This window comes from Mesoplodon bidens (assembly GCF_964165515.1).
Source record: "Mesoplodon bidens genome assembly, chromosome: 15".
Classification (NCBI taxonomy): Eukaryota; Metazoa; Chordata; class Mammalia; order Artiodactyla; family Ziphiidae; genus Mesoplodon; species Mesoplodon bidens.
This window is the reverse complement of record NC_138171.1, coordinates 14,146,633-14,171,139: the sequence shown is the minus strand read 5'-3', so window position 1 is coordinate 14,171,139 and position 24,507 is coordinate 14,146,633. Positions and strand designations below refer to the sequence as shown.

Below are 24,507 nucleotides of genomic sequence, written 5' to 3'. Positions count from 1 at the left end.
TATTTGTGAACCGTCTCCAAAGCGGGCAAGGCCGCCCTTTGCAGCAGAAGTCTGCAAGCCCAGACAGGGTCCCCCCAAGACACAAGCCTGGCTTGTGGCGGTCTGGGTGCTGAAATGAGGAGGAAAAGACCACGATCACAAAATGCCAAACCGAGCTTCTACTCCGCGTGTCCCCTGACCTCCCCTTCAGGTGGCACCTGAGAAAGGGACAGCCCAGTGCAAGTGCTGGGTGTGGCCAGTGAGGCCCCAGAGAAGCCATTCTGTGAGTAAGGATGACAGACCCACCAGGCATGCTTGCTGCCAGCTAGGCATCCATCTAAAGAGCTTTACGTACATCAGCTCACTTACTCTCCCCATAACTTTAGGAGGTAGATGCTATGGTTACCCACGTGAACAGACCAGGAAATGGGCACAGCGACTTCTAGCAGTCACTCACCTTCTAGTAAGAAGGACAGAGCCCGAGTTTGCAGACGGGTGTCTGGCTGCCGTGGTGGTTCTGAACAACTGGGTAACACTGCCCTTTGAGACAGAAGTACAGCACCTTCCACTCAGCTGGTTGCGAGATTTTGATTTTTTTTTTTTTTTTTTAGCTCGTCACTGATTTAGAAAGCTAGTTTCATTAATAAGGTTGCCCGCTCTAGAATTACAAAGTTGATTGACTAACACTAAGAACTAAGCCTTTCATTATTTTTAAAGGATTTAGAGCAGTGGGTCTCTACTGGGGATACTTTGGCCTCCCGGGCGCTTGTCTGGAGACATTTTTAGTTGTCACAACCGGGTGAAGGGTGCTGCTGGCATCTAATGGGTAGAGGCCAGGGATGTCGCTAAATACCCTACAGTAGACAGTACAGCCCCAACAAAGAGCGATCTGGCTCAAAATGTCAACAGTGCCGAGGCTGACCAACCCTGATGTATAGAAAGCTCCAGTTTTTCATTCTAGAGACATTCTGTAAACACACAAAAGCAATGTTCATGCACCCACCTATCAGACTCCTAAAGAACCAGGCCAAGCTTTTTCTTTTAAAGTAATTAAGAGTTCCCTGGTGGTCTAGTGGTTAGGATTAGGCGCTTTCACTGCTGTGGCCTGGGTTCAACCCCTGGTCAGGGAACTGAAATCCCACAAGCCATGCAGCTTGGCCAAAAAAAAAAGAAAAAGTAATTCATTAAGTAATTCTGTTAGTGACTTTGACTATTAACCATGCCACCAGTTTTTCAGAAACACATCTAAGGAGCTGAGTTCTCACCCAACCATTAGCCATTGAAGAACTTGCGAGGGCATAAGTATTTGAAGACCACGTCCCAGATTCCCAAACATCTACCTCTGCTCATTATATACATTTCCTTAAGAAAATGCCTTATGAGGAGCACAAAGTAGTGTCAACTAATTTCATCATCCAAGAAGCTTTGAGCTGAGAGAAGTGTTTGGAAATCTCCGGATGCCTCTTTGGAGGCACCAAGACTTGCCTCCCCCTGGGAGCACTCAGAGATGCCTTTGGAGCAGGAAAGATAAGCAAACAGTCTGGGAGGGCTTACACCTGGGGCTGGATACACTTAGAGACAAGAAGTGGGTTTAACGCATAGGATGTCAGAACACAAGCATCTCAGAGGAAAGTCTGTGGTCTGCCCCCTTCTCATCTTGAAAGACCGACCGTGGCATTCCCCCTGAGACCCCCCTGAACAGGGTGAAAGAGACTACCCCTGGAAGCAGCCGACCTTTGATCCCCGTGAGAACAAGACAGTATTCAAATAGAGTTGTGGTTTTTGTTGTTTGTTTGTTTCTGAAAATTACTTTTGGAAGCATTGCATTTGATAACATTAATGGATCTAGAGAGGCCCTGAAGTTGGTTACCAGGATGGGTCTTCCCACAACTCACCCCTTTTTAACACATACGGTGACATCCTAAAAAATTATGGGTTACTAGTAAGTCGGGGGTAGGGCGGTGGGGGCAAGGCTGGGGAACCAAGGAAGGGTTCAGAGCCCTTCGAGGCTGGCTGAAGTGAGCCGACTTCCAGTTTCAGCCAAAGTGTCTGGTTCCCAAAGAACCATTCCTGGCTTGGGGGGCAGGGAGGGGGGCAGCTGAGAAGTGAGGGATTTACTGGGTAACTTTGCTTTTCCGTATCAAGACCAGGAAATGAGAGGCACAAATGCTCAGAGGCAATAAAGGGAGATCCTTCCGCAGCCCGTGGGCTCTCCTTTTATCCACTCAGAAGCCCAACAGTTATTAGAAAGGAAAGCCAGCCTGAGACCTGAGAAAAGAATCAGGGCTGAGTTTTGCATGGCAGCTGCCTATCATTTTTCTCAACTTTGGAAGTGTAATTTAATTAAATGGATCCTTTATTTCATTAAAAGTAGACCTCAACAGGTTTTTTGGTTTGCTTTTTTTAAATCTATTTTATTTATTTATTTATTTTTGGCTGCCTTGGGTCTTCGTTGGTGCGCGCGGGCTTTCTCTAGTTGCGGAGAGCGGGAGCTACTCTTCATGGCGGTGTGCAGGCTTCTCACTGCAGTGGCTTCTTTTGTTGCAGAGCACGGGCTCTAGGTGAACGGGCTTCAGTAGTTATGGCACACGGGCTCAGTAGTTGTGGCTCACAGGCTCAGTAGTTGTGGCATGCAGGCTCAGTAGTTGTGGCTCGCAGGCTCAGTAGTTGTGGCGCACGGGCTTAGTTGCTCCGAGGCATGTGGGATCTTCCCAGACCAGGGATGGAACCCACGTCCCCTGCACTGGCAGGCAGATTCTTAACCACTGCGCTACCAGGGAAGTCCCCTCAACAGTTTTAAATCAGGCATTTACCAAAAAAAAAAAATTCTGGTGGTAATCTGCCTTAAGCTTCTTTTCCCTAATAAAGTACTTTATGTCATTGGTTCCTGCAAAGTCATATTTCATGAGTAAATGGATAAGATTTTGGTTTCTTAGGTAGCCCTGGGATAAATCCCAGCTCTGTCACTTATTAGCAGTGTGACCCTGGACAAGTCACCTCATTGCTTTGAATCTTGCTGAATCTGTAAAAGAGGGAAAAGATATTTTGACGAGGAAGTGCGGTAATATACATAAAGCTTACACACGCTTATATATTCATTTTTTAAAATGCTTAACTGAGCATCTGCTAAGTACTGGGCTGTGTTCCATGTCCAAGGGACATAGCAATAGCTCTCATAGAGCTTCCCTTCTGATTGAGAGAGAAGCACCAAAAATCATAAGATTATTACAGATAATGGTAAATGCTATTAAAAACTGTAACAGTGTAATGAGATATAGCTTGAATAGAGGGTCAGCATCCAGGTTACTTGAGGTGGAATGGTCAGAGAAGGTCTTTCTGGTATTGAAAGTGGGAACTGAATGTTACAAAGGAGCCAGCCATGAAAGCGTCTGGGGAAAGGGAATTCCAGGCAGCAGGTACAGCAAGTGCAAAGGCCCTGAGGCAGTATCAAGTTTGGCAAGCTCAAGGCGCAGACATGTGCGTTGGAGTGGAAAAGTGAAGGATGTTGGCTTTATTCAGAGGGCCAGGGGATGCTAGTGGGTTTTAAATGAGGAGGGACAGCTCTGATTTTTGTTTTAAAAGGAGCAATCTGGCTGCCATGTAGACAACAGCTTTGGAGGTGAGGGGAAGCTAGCTGTCTTTATCTGTAGCCCAGCACACAGATGTGCTTGTTTCCATCCTCAGTGATGATCTAAAGGCCCCTTGGGAATAAAGTAAAGACATGAGTTACAGTCTAGGCTCAGATAATTAGAAACGGGTTTTTTACAACAAGTGTCCAGCAAGAGATATGAAAGTTACATGGGATGCGGGACAATTTTTCATTTTTAATGACTGTCCTACCTCCCTGGCACCCTCTAGTGTGTGTTTTCCAACACCACCAAGCAATTAACTCAATTCTGACTCTATCTTCCTGAAGACAGCAGCACAGGTTAATCCCCCTAGTCAAGGGCTCAGTCCCGCAAGACAGCCCCCACTTCAGATGCCAATTGCAAGTCCAGATTGTCACCTGTGCCTCTGACCAACTGGCTATAAATTGGAGGTTCTCATGACCCCCTCCTTAGGTTCATTTGCTAGAGCTCACAGAACTCAGAGAAACATTTACTTACACGGACTGACTAGTTTATTACAAAGGATATTATGAAGGATACAGATGAACAGCCAGACAAAGAAGTACATAAGGCAGGGTCCAGAAGGGTCCCCAGCACAGGAGCACCCACATGAAACTGGGGTGTGCCACCCTCCCAGCATGTGGATACATTCGCGACCCCGGAAGCTCTCCGAATCCATCTTTTGGGGTTTTATGCATGATTGATGAAATCATTAGCCATTGGTGACTGAACTCAATCTCCAGCCTCTTTCACCTCCCTAGAGGGAGACCAGGGGGCGGGGCTGAAATTCCAACCGTCTAATCACATGGTTGGTTTCCCTGGCAACCAGTCCCGTACTTAGCACTTTTTAAAAGTCACCGTATTAACATAAACTCTGATGTTGAAAGGGGCTTGTTATGAATAACAAAAGACACTTCTTTTAGTTTTATCACTCTTTATTTTTAAGTTGAAGTATGGTTGAGTTACAATGTTATATTAGTTTCAGGTGTACAACATAGTGATTCAATATTTCTATAGATTACATGCCAAAGTTATTATAATATTATTGACTATATTCCCTGTGCTGTCCATTACATACTTGTGACTTACTTATTTTATAACTGGCAGTTTGTACCCCTTGATCTCCTTCACCTATGTCACCCATGCCCCACCCCACCACCCCTCTGGCTACCACTGGTTTGTTCTCTGCATCTATGAGTCTGTTTCTGTTTTGTTATGTTTGTTTATTTGTTTTATCGTTTTGATTCCACATGTAAGTAAAAACATACAGTATTTGTCTTTCTCAGTCTAGCTTATTTCACTAAGCAAAATATCCTCCAGGTCCATTCATATTGTTGAAAGTGGCAAGATTTCAAATTTTTTATGGCTGAGTAATATTCCAGTGTGTGTGTGTGTCTGTGTCTGTGTATCTGTATCCATTCAACACATCTTTATCCATTCAACTGCTGATGGGCACCTAGCCTGCTTCCATATCTTGGCTGTTAGAAATCCTGAGGGCTTTAGGAGTTCTGTACCAGAAACAGGGACAAAAACCAAATATATATTTTCTTACTATAAATCACAATATCAAACCGTCCCAAATACCACCTCCCCCCAATTATTATGACGACCAAAAATGTCCCCCAAACTTCCAAACTACTCTCTAGAAGGAGGTGCCACCTTTGCTGAGAACCACTGCTTTAAAACATGGTATATGAGATCATGTACCCAAAAGAGCAGCATTCTGTGATTTTTTTCGTTGCATGCTGTGGTAGGTAGACAAATGGCCCCCAAAAGATGTCCAGGTCCTAGTCTCCAGAACCTGTGAATGTTACCTTATATGGCAAAAGAGACTTAGCAGGTGTGATTAATGTAATCACAGGGTCCTCATAAGAGGGAGGCAGGAGATGAGAGTGGATAGGAGGAGATACGAGGTTAGCAGTAAGTGGCTGTAGTGGAGAGACCAAAGCCAAGGAACACACGGTGGCCTCTAGAAGCTGAAAAAGACAAGGAAACTGATTCTGCTTGAAACCTCCCGAAGGAACACCTTGATTTTAGACTTCTGATCTCTAGAACTGTAAGAGAATAAATTTGTGTTGTTTCAAGCCACTAAATTTGTGGTAATTTGTTACAGCAGCCATGAGAAACTAATACATGCTTATCTTCATGGTTAACGTCCAGTGATGGTGAGTGCAACAGGTTTGGCATCTGCGGTCATGATGACAAGTTTCTTTTAAACTGCACGCATTTACGTTTTTTTTAAAAGTTGTGGGAGGGGTAGCTGAATTAAAGGAGAATACTAACTTAACATAACACAGCTGCTCTTGGGCATGTGAAACTTGCAAAGGCATTACAAGAATGGCCATGGTTTAGAAAATACCAGGTTAAGCTATTGCTTGGGAATTTCTAAGTGGGGAAAGTTTTCTGATGGAAGATTCTGGACTCTGCTGCTTTTTGCTAATAATACCTAGGCACCAGGAGCAAGTCACATCACATGCATTATCCTACAGCAGCCCTAGAAAGGACTGACTGCTTGTATTCAGGTGAGAAAACTGAGGGCCAGGGAGGGCGAACATCTCATCCAAGGTCATGTCCCTGGGGAATGACAGTCCCAGGCTTTGAACCTAGGTCCGGCTGACTCCACAGTTGATGTTCTCAACCAGTTTGCTTCATGGAGCTTCTTGCCTGTGGCCACTTCCATGCACACCTGGTGAATGGTGGGGGCAATCTGTGGTGGTCATTTCGGGGAAACCATTTGCTCCATTAGGATGATGCTTGTGTAAAGGAGAGACTGTGGCTCTAAGACCAGATAATAAGTCGGACCCTTCCCTGCACTTGATTTACATCACCTTGGGGTTCAGGGAGTAAGAGGAGCCGTCAAAAGAGAAGACAGTCGGGCTTCCCTGGTGGCGCAGTGGTTGAGGGTCCGCCTACCGATGCAGGGGACGCGGGTTCGTGCCCCGATCCGGGAAGATCCCGCATGCCGCGGAGCGGCTGGGCCCATGAGCCATGGCCGCTGAGCCTGGGCATCTGGAGCCTGTGCTCCGCAACGGGAGAGGCCACAACAGTGAGAGGCCCGCGTACCGCCAAAAAAAAAAAGAGAGAGAAGACAGTCTTCCGAAGTGCTCCCTGGCAAGGCTCAATCATTGCTAAGATGTGTAGAAGCACTTGAACTTGCCCATGGCCGTTGCCAGTTGGAAGTACCTGTTTTTGTACAGACACCGGAAAGTTGTGAGCAGAGTCAAGAATCTTTTGATTATAAGCCAGAAACTCAATGCACATTAGTTTAAGCCAAAAAGGAAAATGTATAACCAAAATATCCAGAAGTAGACTTTGGGAACAGCGGGATCTGATCCCCCAGTAATTTCATATGAATCTGTGTGCGTTGTCAGTAAGGCTCTGCCAGTTTGGTGACAGAGATGGCTGCCAGCATCCTCAAGTGTAGGTTCTCCCAGCTCAGCCACCTCAGGGGTAAGAAGGTGCCTCTTTCTCAATAGTTATAGCTGACATCCTAGGGCCAGCTCTACTTGGCTCCCATTGGCCACACGACCATCCCTGAACCAGTCACTATGATTCTGACCAGACCTAGGTTATGAGATCACCCTGGAAGGCCAATAATGGGTATTATTTTTACTACAACTTATGAACTGCTAATTTACAGATATGAAGGTTCATTCCCGGAGAGATTAGGTATCTCCACAGTATCATGCTGCCTCTTTTGTTAACCAGTTGGTGTTTTTTCAAAGTGTCTAATAAAGACACTGTGTTGGAGGCCCCCAAAACCACCGTCAGGCTTGATGAGTTGCTAGAAGGACTCACAGGACTCAGAAGAGCTATTATACTCATGATTACAGTTTTTTACGGTAAAAGGATACAGATTAAAATCAGCGAAGGGAAAGGCACATGGAATGAAGTCCAGGAAAAACCTGGTCCAACCTTCCGGGTGTCCTCTCCCAATGGAGTACAGACAGTCCAGTTAATTCTCCCAGCACTGAGGTGTGATAGTTCGTGCCAAGTGTTGCCAACCGTTGCCAACCAGGGAAGCTCACCTGAGCCTTGGTTTCCAGGTTCTCATTGGGTCAGTGATACAGGCATGCAGCATCTGCACGGCAGACTCCAGCCCCTCAGAACAAAAGCAGGCAGTCACTACAAATCACATTGTTAGCATAAACTATCTGATCAACTGGTACTGCTTGACCCAAGGGCTCAGAGCTCATCCACCAGGAGCCAGCCAAGGACCAGTCTTGAAGTCAGACCTTTCTTAGGAATATGCAGAGTTTGAGCAACCCAGGCCTGCTGAGTTAACCCTCTCCTGCACAGACAGCCTCCAGATCTTCACAGCAGGGATCCCCAAAGGAAACCAGCTCAAGTGGAGACCACCAGGTACTATAGAAGCTACTGCATCTAGATATTCCAGGGGGCAACACATGCCCCTGGAAGAAGCAACAATGCTTCTTTCCAGTCACGTGGCTGAGCCGCGAAGTCAGGCACTTCCTCAGAGCAAAGAAGCATCATGGCATAACCAGAGGATAATGGAATCTGGAATCAGATCAGACCTGAATTCCAGCATCCCCCACCCTTACACACACACACACACACACACATTCCAACAAAAATGGAAGTTCATCATTACTGCATATGGTGTACTCTGATATTTTGTCATCTATTCTAGAGATGGGCAAACTTTTTCTTTGAAAGTATGATAAATATTTTAGGCTTTAGGCTAGGCTCTGTAGCAACTATCAACTCTGCCACTGTAGCACAAAAGCAGCCATAAACATTAAGTGAACAAATAGGCATGGCTGTGTTCCAATAAAACTTTATTTACAAAAACAGGCAGTTTACTGACCCCTGGATTCTCTTGTATTTTTTTCTATTCTTGTTTTCTTTTTTAATGCTGGACATTTAAAGTAAATGTTCACTAACAGGTTTATAACCTAGACTTTGAAAAGCTCATTTAATCTTTGTAACAACCCTACGAGTTAAGTAACCCCATTTTACAGATGAGAAACTGGGGCACATGGACATTAAGTAACTTGTACAAGGTCATCTAGTTGGTAAGAGGTGGAATTGGACTTGAACATAAGCAGTCTGGCTCAGAGCCCACACTGTTAACCTACTGCAAAGCACTCAGTAAAGATTGGCTGTTATTATTATTATCCAACCAGCTGTGAAAAAAAAAAAAAAGACCAGTCATGTAAGTTGATTTCAAGATGAATTTGGGGTGAGCCTTTCTTCTGTTCAGAGGGTTGTGATGCTGAATAAATAGTGTGTGGATCTCACCTCTGAATTAAACATGGTAGAATTAAATGATGAATTAAACCATCTGCTACAAAAGCGTTATGTGCTTAATATAGAAAACTTGGAAAATTCAGCAAAGGAAATTCTTTATTGGACAAATAGAGTTGTGATTCATTAGAAACAACTTTTCGGTTAAAAACGTGGACTCCTCTTGAAATGAAAATGGTTGCTTCCTAATCCACAGGGATTGGGAAGTAGACCTCTTAAGAATACTGCTTAGGGCTTCCCTGGTGGCGCAGTGGTTGAGAGTCCGCCTGCCGATGCAGGGGACATGGGTTCGTGCCCCGGTCCGGGAGGATCCCACATGCCGCGGAGCAGCTGGGCCCGTGAGCCATGGCCGCTGAGCCTGCGCGTCCGGAGCCTGTGCTCCGCAACGGGAGGGGCCACAACAGTGAGAGGCCCGCATACCGCAAAAAAAAAACAAAAAAACAAACAAAAAAAAGAATACTGCTTAAATTAGAGAGCTTGTGTATTTGGGGGTGATGGAGGCACTTGACAGAAAACAATTGCCATCATCTAAATTAATGCAAAAGTTGATTCAGATTTGAAACCTCCAGGAATCCACATCCCGTTTTCTTCATTCAGGTTTGTTTGACATCAGATTAATTTCGTTTTAGGAAAGACTTACCCTCTCCCCTCCATCCAGGAAATACAGCCATACGTCACAAAATAACTTATTGATCTACAAGGCAGATCTCAGAGCGGCCCATATGGTGAATGTCCTCACCATCCTCCTCTAATTAAGAGAACCTCACCAAGAATGCGTGATAATTAGGTTACAGAGCTGCATCCAGGTCTACATCATCTGTCTCGGGGAGAGGGTGGGGGGGTCCAACGCTCAGAGCATCCTCATCAGCCTCCTAAATGAATGCGTGCATAGCCCACCTCGCCATCATCAAAACTGAACCCTGACAAATCTGTAGAACATTAGAGCACATTGAAAAAATCTGTAGCGCCTTATTCTGATTTGTACCTTCACGGGGAGAGAGCCACACACAGACTCTTGAGTCAGACAAAGATGACATTCCATCCACCCGAACCCCACCAGCTCCCAGCACAGTCCTTTCAACAGACAAGTTACAAATTGAAGCCTGTTTTGGAAAAACTCCCCTTTTCTCAGTTCTCCATTCTGGTTTAAATGGATTGTTTTTTTAAGCACAATCTGTTTCTGCTGTTGCTTGTTTAGGAAATTAACCACTGATTTTTTTTAATCCAAAGGGTATGTAATGATTAAGAAAATGGTTTTCATGTGAGATGGTACTTTCATAAAGCACATCTTTAATAAAGGACCATCAGATTTGGGGTCTTCCTGCTGGGTTTACAGAAGCAGGTTCTTTGCTTAAGGGGGTGAGGAAGTGGACTGGGGGATTTTGACAGTAACCAACGCTTGGGGAGTGCCTGCTGCATACCGGGCCCTGGGTTAGGGGTTTACACGTGTGCTTCCTCATTTGGTCCTCCCTGCAATGTTAGCCTGTAGCCTTTTATTAGCTGAAGAACATGGCATGAAGGCTCCCATATTTTAGGCTTTCTTTGACTGGGAGATGTGCTGGGTCAGATAGGGCGTCCTCCCGCTCCAAGCTGCACAGGGTAACTTAAGCCAACAGACCAGGGTGGTGTGTTTATAGAGCATATTAGGGGCGCATTCAGCGGGCAGCATGAGATGAAACCCATGGCTGTCATCCTGTCCTCACTCCAGCTGTCTTTCACATTAATTAATGCTGAGCCTCCACGGTTTTTTTCCTTCATTTCTCAGTCTTTACAACCCTGAAAAAAACATTTTCTCCTTGGATAGAGTGGTCTGGCCCAGAGAAACACTTTGTGTTACTTAACCCCTGGGACAGTTGTGCTTTTCATGGGCTATTCCAGACTTTTCCACCCCAGCACAACTAGTTTTTATCGTGTCTTGAAAAGAGGTCCCCCCTACATAGTTCAAAACAATCTAATAGGCAGCATGCAAGCAGATTTGAGGAAAAGCTGAAATAAGAGAATGCTTAGGGAATAGTTGGGTATTCTAAAGGTTCTCCTCAGAAACTTTTGGGTGTCTTTAAGTTTTTGTTTCAATTTTTAATTATACAAGAAATGTTTGAATCCCTTCTCTTTAAAAAAACATTTAGAATATACCGGATAATACTCAAGTTCACTTTGATCATCACCTCTAATTCCTCTGTCTCCTCCTCTCTGCTTTCCGCAAGTAATTGCTGTTCTGACTCTGGGTATATCCTTGCAGATATTTACAAATATATAAGTGCCCATGGAAAATATGTAGTAACATTGTATATGTTTCTAATAAATGGTAATAACATGCAGTATATAACTTCCAGAAAACTTGCTTTCACTCAAAAAAAATTTTTTTTGATGCATCCTTGGTAATACATGGAGGTCTGGTTCATTTCTTTCCATTGAGTTTAGTTTTCCATTGTATGAATATTCTACATTTTATTTCTCTAATTTCCTTTGGCTGGACAGCTAAATTGTTTCCGAACTTTTGCTATTTACAGACAGTTCTGTAATGAACATCTTTTTACATGTCCCTTGTTCACATGTATGGGTCTTTTTCCAGTTTAATATTTACTGTAGGGTAATATTACTTGAGTATGTTTCCTTTTATTTTTAATTTCGTTTTCTTTTAATCCAAGAAATCTAAGCATAGAGTTTAAAACCCATAGAGTTCTCCAAAGGAAAGTATTACGAAAAACAGCAGTCCCCAGCGACTTTCCACCCAACCCCACCCTCTCTTTCTGTGCAGAGGCAACAACTTTCAATTCTTGCTGATTCTTTGGGTCTTCACCTCCAAATTTCTAAGTAACCTGCTTCTGTGACCACATCTTGATTTTTTTGTTTTTCTGTTTTAGGCATGGTCTCTGGCTTCCCAAACTGGAAGATAAGACTTTAGCTCTCTTTTCTCACCCTTGCCTTTATCACACAAATGCAGACTTTCTCTTCACATCCTCCCAATATCAGTAAGTCATAATTTCAGCTTTATCGATAGAGAGGATTTGGCTTCTTCTAACTATGCAAATACTTGTCATAGGTAAGCCATTTTGTCTACAGTAATTACGTTTCCTGTTTTGTGTGCTGGCATGGGACTTGACATTTTTCTGAATAAATCCTTTCAGAGGATAAGTCTGGATGGCCCCTTCCTCTTGCTTCCTGTCTAGTACACGGAGGGCTGGGCACAGGTGGTTAGGTATACAAACAGCCTCGCCAAGAAAGAATGTGCAATCCTGCAGAGGTGAAACAGTTTGGGTATGAGTAATGTGTGGAAACACCCCCAAACCCTTTTGCCAGGTCACACAACGATTCCCTGCTTGGCCCTGAAAAGTTTGTTCTCCCCACTTTCTCTTCGTTATTCATGGAGCGCTCTACCCTGCGACTTCCAGCCAGGATCCGGAGTGCTAAGCTTTGGCTGTTGGGGTCCTAATGAGATGTTTCACCTAATGGCTGTGTTCCTGGGCTTGATTCTTCACAGTTGTGTGTGTGAAGCTGAGATCACCAGCTACGGGTTTTTTCCTTTTTTTTTTTTTTTAAGGGTCAAGAAGGGTTTATGTCATTCATTATTTATTTTTATAATAGAAGTAATGCAGCCTCCCAGTAAAAAAATTCAACGGGGAAAAGAAGTGTATGGAGTGACAGGTCAAGGCCCCCTTTACTCCTCTCCCAATCCTGGCCCCTCCAATGCCTCCTCTGAAGCAGTGCTGCTCTGGAGCCAGATTACCTGGCTTCAAATCCCAGCACTCGCTAGCTGTGTGGCCTTGAGCAAGTTACTTGGTGAGCCTCAGTGCTCTCATCTGTGAAATAGGAAAATACTAGTGCTCACCTCAAAGAGTGTTGTGGGATTAAATGAGTTAATACTTAGAGAGTGGCACAGAGAAAGCACTTAATAGATACCAACCAGGAATATTACTAAGTGTTGTCTCTCCTTTTAGATCAGTGGTTCTTTTTTTTTTTTAAACATCTTTATTGGAGTATAATTGCTCTACAATGGTGTGTTAGTTTCTGCTTTATAACAAAGTGAATCAGTTATACGCATACATATGTTCCCATATCTCTTCCCTCTTGCGTCTCCCTCCCTCCTACCCTCCCTATCCCACCCCTCTAGGTGGTCACAAAGCACCGAGCTGATCTCCCTGTGCTATGCGGCTGCTTCCCACTAGCTAGCTATTTGACGAGACCAGTGGTTCTTAACCTTGACTGCACATTGAAATAAAGTGGGGAGCTTTAAACTTTTCTGGTGCCTGGATCCCACCCTCAGCCATTCTGATTTTCTTGATCAGGGATATGGCCTGAGCATCAGGATTTTTAAATGCTCCTCAGATCATCACAGTGTGCAGCCCGGGTTGAGAACCATTGTGTGCCATATGCTCCGTATTTTCCACGTGTATCAGTTGGGATAGGTGAGGTTACGCTGCAGTAAAACACATCCCCCAAATCTCATCTATTTCTTTTTTTTTTTAACTGGAGTGTAATTGCTTTACAGTCTCATCTACTTCCTATTTATAGTACGTGTCCATTGTGGTCTGTTGCAGCTCTTTACTCTGGAACCCAAGCTAACTGGGTAGCTTTTATCTGGAACGTTTAGCCTTGTGAAGTGGGAAGAGAGCATGGTGAACCATGCACTAGCTCTTAAAGCTTTCAAGCAGAAGCAAAACATAACTTCTGCTCACATTTCATTGGCCAAAGCAAGTCATATGGTCACATCTGAGGTCAACAGGGAGCATCTACATCAGGGGGCAGCAGCCTTCTTCTGCAGGGGGCCAGATAGTATTTTAGGATCTGTAAGGACCTGTCACAACTACTTACCTCTGCCTTCAAAGCACAAAAGCAACCGTAGACAATACACTGTCCAAAAATGTAAAAATCACTCAGCTCGTGAGCCATTCAAAAACAGACAGCAGGCCGATCTGGCCCTCAGGCCATAGTTTGCCAGCCCCTGGTGTATATCATCTTCCTACGGGAAGAAGCTTTTCAGGATAGGACCCCAAATATGGGTAAAGAGTAATGCAGTCTACATGCTATGTATATAGAAAAGAGAAGGAGAGACAGAGACAGAGGGAGAGAGAATGGACCCTTTTATTGTGCACTGTGTTTTACACACTGTACTGTGATACAACTTGCCTTTGTTCCTTAATACTATTTTTCTGGATGATTCTTTCATGTCAGGAGTTCGAGCATTACTCCATTTTTTTAATGGCTGCCTCGTTTTCCCGGGTATGGATGTACTACAGTGGGTTTCTTTGTTTGGTCTGGTTTGGCTGCATTGGGTCTTCATTGCTGCACGCGGGCTTTCTCTAGTTGCAGAGAGCGGGGGCTACTCTTCAATGCAGTGTGTGGGCTTCTCATTACGATGGTGGCTTCTCTTGTTGCGGAGCTTGGAGTCTAGGCACGTGGGCTTCAGTAGTTGTGGTGCGTGGGCTCAGTAGTTGTGGCCCGCAGGCTCAGTAGTTGTGGCACACGGGCTTAGTTGCTCTGCAACATGTGGAATCTTCCTGGACCAGGGATCGAACCTGGGTCCCCTACATTGGCAGGCAGATTCTCAACTACTGCACCACCAGGGAAGTCCCCTACGGTGGGTTTTGTTTATATGTGCGTTTTCGTAGTTAATCCTCTCTTGTTAGATAAAAGTGTTTTTTTAAATAGCTGGAGGAGGAGGGCTATAGCCATAGAGCTATAGGGGAGAACCAACATCCCAGCGCTCCCGGTAGTTTATACATAGTTTATACTGCGTTCCCTGAAATCTCTCAGGCCTCCCTGGAAACACACATTCTCCAAGAGGCTCTCCTTTCCTACAGCCATTTCTGGTTCTTGCAACACTGAACACAGTTGCCATTCCAGGGGCATATTTGTGGGGGGAGATTTAAACACTGACGAGGGTAAATAGAAATGATGACAAAGTAGAAGTGCAATCTCAGAAGCTGTGCAACATTATCACCCTGACCCCACCCGGAGACACATCTTAGGCCGTGTGCTAGCCGTGCGGATGAGGACAGACCGGATCCGCCATTCAGGGGTGGGCCGGGAGGAGAGGAGGCTGAGACGACAGCGACTCCACTTACTTGCGCTTTTCTCTGCTTCTTCCTAACAGGACACCACGGCGTCCGTGCGCATCGGCCTCATGATGGAAGAAATGATCTTCAACCTCGCAGATACACATCTGTTCTTCAATGACCTGGAGGTTTGGAATTGCTTGATTGCTCATTTCATTCCATAGTTGCTGTATTTAATCACCTGCATCTGGTTTGGGGGCAGAGACACTGCCTTTTCTTTTTCCTTTTTTTTTCCCTTTTTCGTTTGGAGGCTTGAAACTTTTGCTCACAACCCCCAAGAAGGCACAAAACTGTGGCCAGCCATGGCTTATTGGAAACACACTTGACCGGATTCTCTCCCCACCTTCCCTCCCTACAGTTAATGGGCTTTTCTCTCTGCTCTAGTGGTGATGTCCACTGGCAGTTTTACTAATCCAATCAAGGCTGTGTAGTTTCTTCCTCCTGAAATTTGCTATTTAATAAAGTTTATTAAGGCAAATTAGTACAGATCCTCCTGGGTCAGGAATAATTAGCAGTGGGCCAGGATGGAAGCTTTTAAAAACAATTTACATTCTCCTGAAAACATGTTTTACAAAGAGACAGAGAGAGAGTGAACAGTGGGACCGTGCGGATTTAAAGTATCTGCTCCTGTGCCCCTAAGCAAGTAGCAAGGGAGATAGGAAAAAGGGGGAGGGCAGCTTCAGAAATAAATTTAATTCGTTTGTTTATACCCAGCCTGTGTCAGAAAGATTGGGGAAGAATTTCAAATAGAAAACATATTTAAAATAGAGCTACTAAAGCAAAGGCAAAGGAATTGAAAGCCATGTAATGAATAAGGGTGAGGCATTGTACCAGAAAATGCCTGGCTCAGGCTAACTACAGCAGTTAAGTTGAGTCTCTCTGAGCTTCCTGGTAGACAAAGCAAGGAGGGAAATGCAGTGCACTACTTACCCCTAATGAAAGAGCAAGCAGCTTTCTCCAAGGTGAGGAAAGTTCTTTTGGTTGATAAGAGGATTAATGTGGGAATCTTCTAGCTCTGTAAATTATATTCTCGTTATTGGTTTAACAGATTGAAAAATAAAGGCAACCTAAAATAAAACTGCATGTAAAAGAACAATTCTATTTATCCTAGTAGGAATATTTTTCTCTTAGAATCTGGAAAATCCCTGGGTACTCAACTGTGAAGTAGTAATATGAAGGCTATAAATTGCAAATCTGTCCTGGCCGACTGAGAGCATTACTCATTTATCGTCAGGAAAGGATACAGAGTTTCCTTCCCAGTCTGCAGTCCTAGAGTTCCAGAAAGGGAAATCCTTGCTGAAATGATCGATCTCGTGTTCCGTCCAATCTTGGCAAGCCGTTTGGGCCTCAGTCCTCCCATCTATGAAATGAGATTGATGCTCTCTGCCCAACATCTTTTTCAAAGAGAGGATTGAGATAGAAACTTGCTGAGGAAGAGGACTTCCCTGGTGGTCCAGTGGGTAAGACTCCATGCTCCCAATGCCGGGGGCTGGGGTTCAATCCCTAGTCAGGGAACTAGATCCTGCATGCATGCGGCAACCAAGAGTCTGCATGCCACAGCTAAGGCCCAGCACAGCCTAAATAAATAACTAAATATTTAAAATAAAAAAAATCTTGCTGAGAAAGAAAGCTTTGGAGTAGTGGAGAATGCCAGTAGCATCAAGGCCCAAAACTATCTCTTTAGCCAAAAGCAATGTGCAAGCTCCCTTTACAAAGTCCTCTTATGTCTTGGGGGGAAAAAAAGAGAGAGAACTTAAATTTTTAAATTTAAAAAAAAAAAACATGGGGGCTTCCCTGGTGGCGCAGTGGTTGAGAGTCCGCCTGCCGATGCAGGGGACGCGGGTTCGTGCCCCGGTCCTGGGAGGATCCCACATGCCGTGGAGTGGCTGGGCCCGTGAGCCATGGCCGCTGGGCCTGTGCGTCCGGAGCCTGTGCTCCGCAAGGGGGAGAGGCCACAACAGTGAGAGGCCCGCATAACGCAAAAAACAAACAAACAAACAAACAAACAAACATGGCAATTGAATTCAGCAAGTATTATGGAGCCTAATGTAGTAAAGACTCAGCTGATTGCACATAGCAAAACCCAACTTGCTTTAGCAAAAAGTGGAAATAATTGGCCCTTGTAGCTGAAAAGTCCAGGGTAGATGTAGTTTTTCCCTGTCTCCTGCTTAGAATGTCACTTTTGTGCGAGGAGGGACCACGTCTGTCTGATTCACCCTAAATCCCCAGGGACCAGGCAGTAAACAACCAAACAAATCCATAAACAAGCTTGCTTGTGGTAGTGAAAAGGACGTGAAGAAAATAAAACAATCAGATGTGATCGTGAGTGTTGGGGGTGAGGGAGTAGGGTAGGGGGACAGCATTCTCGGGGGCATCAGGGAAGGCATCTCAAGGACGTGGCGCTTGAGCCAAGGCCTGAATGATGACAGGAGCCAGCCAGCTGGAGACCAAGGGAGGTGGGATCAGCAGGTGCAAAGGCCCTGAGGTGAGAACTAGAGTGACATCATCAAGGATCGGCAAGAAGGACAGGTGAGGGCAGTGAGTGAGTGAAAGCAGGGGGGCGACTGGGAGGGATGAGTCTGGAGAGGGAGGCGTGAGCCAGACACGAGCCACAGACATCAGAGTTGGACAACCATGGGGCGAGGGAGCATGAAACGGGAAGAGCCACATGACCTGATTAATGTTCTAAAATGACCACTCTGGTTGCTGCATGCAGATCAGGCAGTAGGATGGGAAAGGTAGAGACAGGAGGACCAGCAAAGAGATACTTCCAAGCAAAAGGTGAAAAACGGGTTGGATCAAGATGGGAAGACGACGTGGGCTCCGGGAGAATGGCAGGAAAGCTGAGAGGCCTTGCTGACGGGTTGGATGTGGGGGATGAGAGGAGAGAGGAGCCAAGAGGGGCTCCTGGGCTTGGCCTGACCTGGGTGATGGGGCTGTTTTCTGTGATGGGGTAGACGGGAGAATCCATCCTTCTGTTGTGGGCACATGAGGTCGGAGGTGTCTGGGACACCCCAGTGAAATACCAAATCGACAGGCAGATACGCAAGTTTGAAGCCCTCATGCAGTGACAGTGGTAGATACATAGTCAGCACTTTGTCCGTCTTGTTGAACCTGAGGCTCAGAGCCAGGTATTTTTTAGACTGGTGTGTGTCCAAGCCCATGTCTTCAGAACCTTGCCCCCTCTGCTGTTCTTCGCTGACCCCAAAGTCAAAGTCGCACCTCTTGGAAAAGGATCTTAATTACCAGCTGGAGCTACTCAGGGAAGCCAGTTTGTTTTTATTCTCTACATTTTTTTTCCAAAATGTCCCCAGTGCCAGAAGCCCCGAGGGCACCTCAGCAGAATTGAAACCATGTTATACGATGCAGAAGTTAAGACACAAGTGAAAACATATTGCTTGCTGGTGCGGGGAGCCCCCGTGAAAATCTGAAGAGCAGCCCGGTGGAGCTCCCCAGGGAGGCCCTTCGGGGCTGGAGCCTGGCTCCTGCGTGGATGGTCAGATGATGGGGTTTAGGGAACGAAGTCAGATCCCCTTCTGCTCTGAGCCTGCAGGGCCATCTCTAAATAAGGAGATCAGCTCCCGCAAGCAGCAGCGATTTATGGAGAGTTTAGCATTCACCAGGCCCTGCTCTAAGTGCTGTGGATTCAGTGGCAAAAAAACAAAAACTGAAAAAAAAAAAAAAAACACAGCAAGATTCCCCCACCCTGGAAGCATTGACCTTCCAGTTGGGGAAGCAGACCATAAACAATTGAATATAAACTGTCAGATAAAGTGCTCCAAAGAGAGGCCAGCAGAGCTGGAGGAGATGGTCCCAGGGACTGTTTGCCTTGGTAAAACTAGGTAAGGCTTCTGTGACACTGGAGCAGAGACCTGAAGGAGGTAAGGGAGAGGACCACGTGGGCATCTAGGCAGAGAGTGTGCCAGAGAGAGAACAGCAGAGGCCCTGGGGCGTGGTCAGAGTTGGCACGTTCCAGGAACAGGAAGGAGAGCCCAGTGCAGCTAGAGCAAAAGAGCAGGAAGGACTGTGGAGGGCAGTTTGGGGGAGGGGAGACAGATCATGTGGGGCCTCTGGGCCATCATAAGGCTCTGGGTAACATTCTAACAGTGACCAGAAGCTATTGGAGGATTTAGAACAGGGGAGCAACAGGACCTGACTCACCGTTCAGAGGCTCCCTCTGGCGTCCGGGTGGAGAACAGACCAAAGCGGGCAATGGTGGAAGCAGGTGTTTTGCATTAGATCGTTCCTGGACTGAAAGGTGAAAGTGCTCATGAGGCAGGGATTCCATGAGGAGGACTGGTCAGAGACAAAGTAGGTGCCAAGTTCAGCTGTATCTCAGGACTTTAGGGATGCGTGTCCAGAGTTTACAGCAAGTGTCTGCTAATCAGTTCAGTCTGCCTTTGAGTCCTGGCTCCACCATCTCCTGGCTGTGTGACCTGTGCAAGTCACTCCACCTCCTTGAACCTCGGTTTTCTCATCTGTTAAATGGGTAGAAGAAAAGCCCCTAACTTCCAGGGTCGTCAGGATGATGGGAGATACACGGAAGCAGTCAGCAGAGAGCCTGGCACACGGTACGTTCCCAAGGGATGGGCCTCCCCACCAGAGGGCTGCATGTGCCACTGGGACTGTGCAAGGGGGGTTTACACGGTACAGGGGCAAATTGTTTAATTTAAATCATTATATGTTTACTGTATGATGAGCTAGAAAAGGTAACTAGGTTGCCCAATCCCCGATTTTACCATAATTCAGTAACAATACATGTAATGCAGAGATAGGGCAAAGATTATGACAGTGGTGAGCAACCTGGCCCTAAATGACAGCAAGTTGCTGGAGTTTGGGCATAAATATTGACAATTACCCGGCCAACTTGCCTTTGTGCGAGAGCTGCTTCTTTTGCAGTAAAATCCAGGGCAGGGGACCCTCACCTGAAAGGCCAGCTAGGTTGTGGAGCAAGGGTGGAGGTTTAATTGAAATTCACACACCTGCCGCTTGGGAGCTCATGAAAGCATCCTCGGGCTCACTCAACTGCGCATGTGCCACTGCCAAAGTCAGGCCGGAGCCGGCTGAGTGGAGGTGCCCGGGAGCACAGTCCTCTTGGGTTTGATTTCGGGGCTCAGTGTGCAGCGGGGGAGGCGATGCCATCCATCCTCGTGGCCCCTGCGTGAAGAGGTGAGTGGGGGAAAGCAGGGCACATTCAGGCGAGGGACAGCCCCGTCCTCGCCTTCCCGTCTTCCCTCGTTCTCAGAGAGATCAGGCTCTCCATGTCTGCAACCTCGTTATCGTCAAGTGGGGGAGGGTGAGTTTGGAAATGGGAGGGAAGTGTGGGTTATCACACGAAGGGGAAGAACGGTCGGCTCCTAGCAGTCGGGGCCAGGGGGGCCACATAACCCAGTACTTTGTACAGCCTTGTACGACGAGGAATCATTCCACGCAAAATGCCGGGGCACCCCGTTGAGAAACGCTGCACCAAGCCCTTGAGAGAAGTCAATCAGCTGCACCATATTTATGGATCACCTAGCGTACGGCACAATCCAGGCTTCATGTAACTTGCTTTTACTTGAAAACAAAATTTTTTTGTTGTTAAACTTACAGTTTTTCTCTTATTAGTGTTTTAGGGGGAAAATGACTAGCATATTATGCCAGTGATTTCATAGGTGATATTGCTTAGGATGAAACTAAGGTTTTATTTTTTGTTTGTTTTATTGAAGTATAGTTGATTCACAATGTTGTGTTAGTTTCTGATGTACAGCAAAGTGATTCAGTTATACATATATATTTTTTCACATTCTTTTCCATTATGGTTTATTACAGGATATTGAATATAGTTCCCTGTGCTTTACATAAATCCTTGTTGTTTAATTTATATATAGTGGTGTGTATCTGTTAATCCCAAACTCCTAATTTATCCCCCCCGCTTTGGTGACTACATGTTTGTCTTCTATCAGTATGACTGTGAGTCTGTTTCTCTTTTGTCAATAAGTTCATTTGTGTTATATTTTGGATTCCACATATAAGTGATATCATATGGTATTTGTCTTTCTGTGTCTGACTTACTTCACTTAGTGTGATAATCTCTAGGTCCACCCATGTTGCTGCAAATGGCATTATTTCATTCTTTTTATGGCTGAGTAGTATTCCATTGTATATATGTACCACATCTTCTTTATCCATTCATCTGTTGATGGACACTTAGGTTGCTTCCATGTCTTGGCTGTTGTAAGTAGCACTGCAGTGAACATTGGGGTGCATGTGTCTTTTCAAATTGAGTTTTCTCCGATACATGCTCAGGAGTGGGATTGCTGGATCATATGGCAACTCAATTTTTAGTTTTTTAAGGAACCTCCATACTGTTCTCCATCATGGCTGCACCAATTTACATTCCCACCAACAGCGTACGAGGGTTCCCTTTTCTCCACACCCTCTCCAGCATTTGTTATCGTAGACCCTTTAATGATGGCCACTCTGACCAGTGTGAGGTGATCCCTCATTGTAGTTTCTGTTTCCCTAGTAATTAGAAGCTACGGTTTTAAACGTTTAAAAAGGAAAGTTGATTGAAAGGGGTATGATAGGGTGCATCTCAAATAGTAGTGGTGAATATTGTTTGAGAAATTGTCTCAGTGTTACCAATTATGTTTCAGTCATTTAAATCTCTGTGTGATAGAAAATGTGTCTCTTACGGAAGGTCACAGTCAAAACCACTTGAAAGCCAATGCTCTAGAGCCCTAGGGATGTCTGTGTTCTATTCTGCACTGTCCAGTACAGTAACCACTGGCCACATGTGGTTATTGAGCACTTGAAATATGGCTGGTGTGACCGAGGCATTGAATTTTTAATTGTATTTAATTTTAAATAATTTTAATGTAATTAGCCACATGTGGCTGGTGGCTATCATATTGGACATTCATTGTACTTATTGTAGAAAGTTCTATGAGACAGTGAAGCTCTGGAACCCTAAATCTGTAAGACATGACCTACATTTTCAGTTAGGATGGTGATGATAATAATAATAATAATAATAGTAACAGTAATCACAGCTGATATTTACTGAGTTCTTACTAGGTACCAGGCACTGTTTTGTGCAGTTTACATGTATTAACTTGTTTAATCTTCACAGTCTGCTCAGGCTCCCATAACAAAACATCACAGACTGTATGGCTTAACACAACAGAAATTAATTTTCTTACCATTCTAGAGGCTAGAAGTCCCAGATTAAGGGGCTGGCAAATGTGGTTTCTGGTGAGAGCTCTGTTCCTGGCTTGTAGAGGCCACCTTCTCACTGGGTCTCCACATGGCCTTTCCTCAGTGTGTGTACAAGGAGAGGGAGAGAGGAAGGGAGAGAAAAAGCATGTGCTAGCCAGCTCTGGTGTCTCTTTTTATTAGGACACTAATCCTATCAGATCAGGGCACCACCGTTATGACCTCACATAACCTTAATTACTTCCTTAGAGGCCGCCTCTCCAAATACAACCACCTGAGTGTTTGTGCTTCCACATATGAATTTGGGGAGGACACAAACACTCAGTCCATAACACCCGTTTTACAAATGAAGAAACTGAGGCACAGAGAAGTTAAGCGAACAGCCCAAAGTCACACAGTTGGCAGTGGCAGTATTCAGACCCAGGCAGCCTGGCTCCAGGGCCCTTGCACTTATCCACTGTGCTGTGCCGCTTCCCCCAGGAGAACGGTTGCCATCTGGCTGAGAAAGAAGATTCCCAGCAGGAAATCTAGACTCTACAGTGCTGTAGACAGTGGGTTCAAAGGGAGAAGGAGAGCAGGGAGGATTGGTGCAGCCAGGAAGCCTAGAGGAAGATGAGCAAGGTCTGACAGCAAGAGGAGGAGAAATTCCCAGTGTAAACGAAGAAGACAGAGATGAAAAACTCCTCCGTGAATTATCATGTCATCTTCACATCGTATATGCAAAAAAAAGTCACACAAATAACAGCAACCTAAACCACACTAAACTACTACGGCACCCTCCTCCCCCCTGCAAGGGGAACAAAGCAATAAACAAAGGATCTGAATGCATTTCTAGAAATAAGGATGTGGACTGAGGTTGGAGCCGAGGGGGGGCACAGGTGAGAATAATAAACCCAATCACAGCAACAGCTGACATGTCCTGAGAGCTCACTGTGCGCCAGGCAGTGCCCGAAGGGCTCACCTGCATGCCTTCATTTAACCTTTCCAACGGTCACAGAAGGTAGATACTGTTACGTATCCCCATTTCAGAGCTGGGAAAACTGAGTCACGGAGAGGTTAACTTGCCCAGGGCTGACACGTATTGAGCTCTTACCCTGTGCCAAGCATCACACGTGCATTTTCTCACTGAAATCTCACAAGTACCATGGAAAGGGAGATTTTTTTTTTTAATCTCTATTTTACATATGAAGAATGAAGCCCAGGGAGGTCATTTTTCAAGGGTCACAGAGCTAGTAAGAGTAGAGTGGAGATCTGATCCCAGGCCAAGCTGACTTCTAGGCCAGGACGTTTATCTTTCACAGAAGATACAATTATTTATTTATTTACTTACTTACTTAATTTATTTATTGCTGCGTTGGGTCTTAGTTGCTGTGTGCGGGCTTTCTCTAGTTGCCCCGAGGGAGGGCTACTCTTCGTTGCAGTGTGCGGGCTTCTCATTGCAGTGGCTTCTCTTGTTGTGGAGCACGGGCTCTAGGCACGCAGGTGCAGTAGTTGTGGCTTGCGGGCCCTAGAGCGCAGGCTCAGTAGCTGTGGCACACGGGCTTAGTTGCTCCGCGGCATGTGGGATCTACCCAGACCAGGGATGGAACCCGTGTCCCCTGCATTGGCAGGCGGATTCTCAACCGCTGCGCCACCAGGGAAGTCCCAAAGATACAGTTTTGAGATGAACAGTGAATTGGAGAAGGAATACGGGTCCACAGAGTGGGTGGAAGAAAAGAGTCCTTCATAAGAAACAAAATCAACCTAAAGGTTTTGACAGAAGGTATCCCTGGCCCGAATCAGGCGTGGCCAGGCTGGAGGGTGGGCTGGAGGGGGAGCATTTCAAGATGCTGCCAGAGCTTTGGGACGGATCATGCTGGAGGGACTCAGAAGTGGCTGGAATCTGGGCAGGCCGTGGCCGCCTGCCTGACACCTGGGCCTGATTGCTGAGCGTCTGATTTACAGTTCTGCAGCAGCTGTCAGGGAGAATAATACTTCACCGTGTCAGCGCTGAGCTGCTCTCCAAGACGTCCTGCCCAACTGACCATTAATGCAACACAGTCCACAGCCTGTTTAGTGCTCTTCAGATAAGTTAAACATTTAAACAACACGAGAAAGACAGCCCAGGTTTCCCTCCCAGGGAGCAGGCCCCTCTCTGGCTAGTCTAGAGGCAGCATTAAGCGCTCTCACTTTTAAAATATACCTGCCTCGGGGGCTTCCCTGGTGGCACAGTGGTTGAGGGTCCGCCTGCCGATGCAGGGGACACGGGTTCGTGCCCCGGTCCGGGAAGATCCCACATGCCATGGAGCGGCTGGGCCCGTGAGCCATGGCTGCTGAGCCTGCGCGTCTGGAGCCTGTGCTCCGCAACGGGAGAGGCCGCAACAGTGAGAGGCCCACGTACCGCAAAAATAAAATAAAAT

The 24,507-nt window shown here is 45.8% G+C and overlaps 1 protein-coding gene across 4 annotated transcripts in view; it reads left to right on the top strand.

Annotated features, from left to right (window-relative positions):
• Positions 1–24,507, top strand: part of EYA2 (EYA transcriptional coactivator and phosphatase 2) — a 261,820-nt gene that overhangs the window by 209,612 nt on the left and 27,701 nt on the right. For all 4 annotated transcript variants that reach the window (XM_081256937.1, XM_081256939.1, XM_081256938.1 and 1 more), the window contains one exon: positions 14,950–15,039. In XM_081256937.1, coding sequence (XP_081113063.1) covers positions 14,950–15,039 — 90 coding nt within the window. The remainder of the gene's footprint in view (positions 1–14,949; positions 15,040–24,507) is intronic.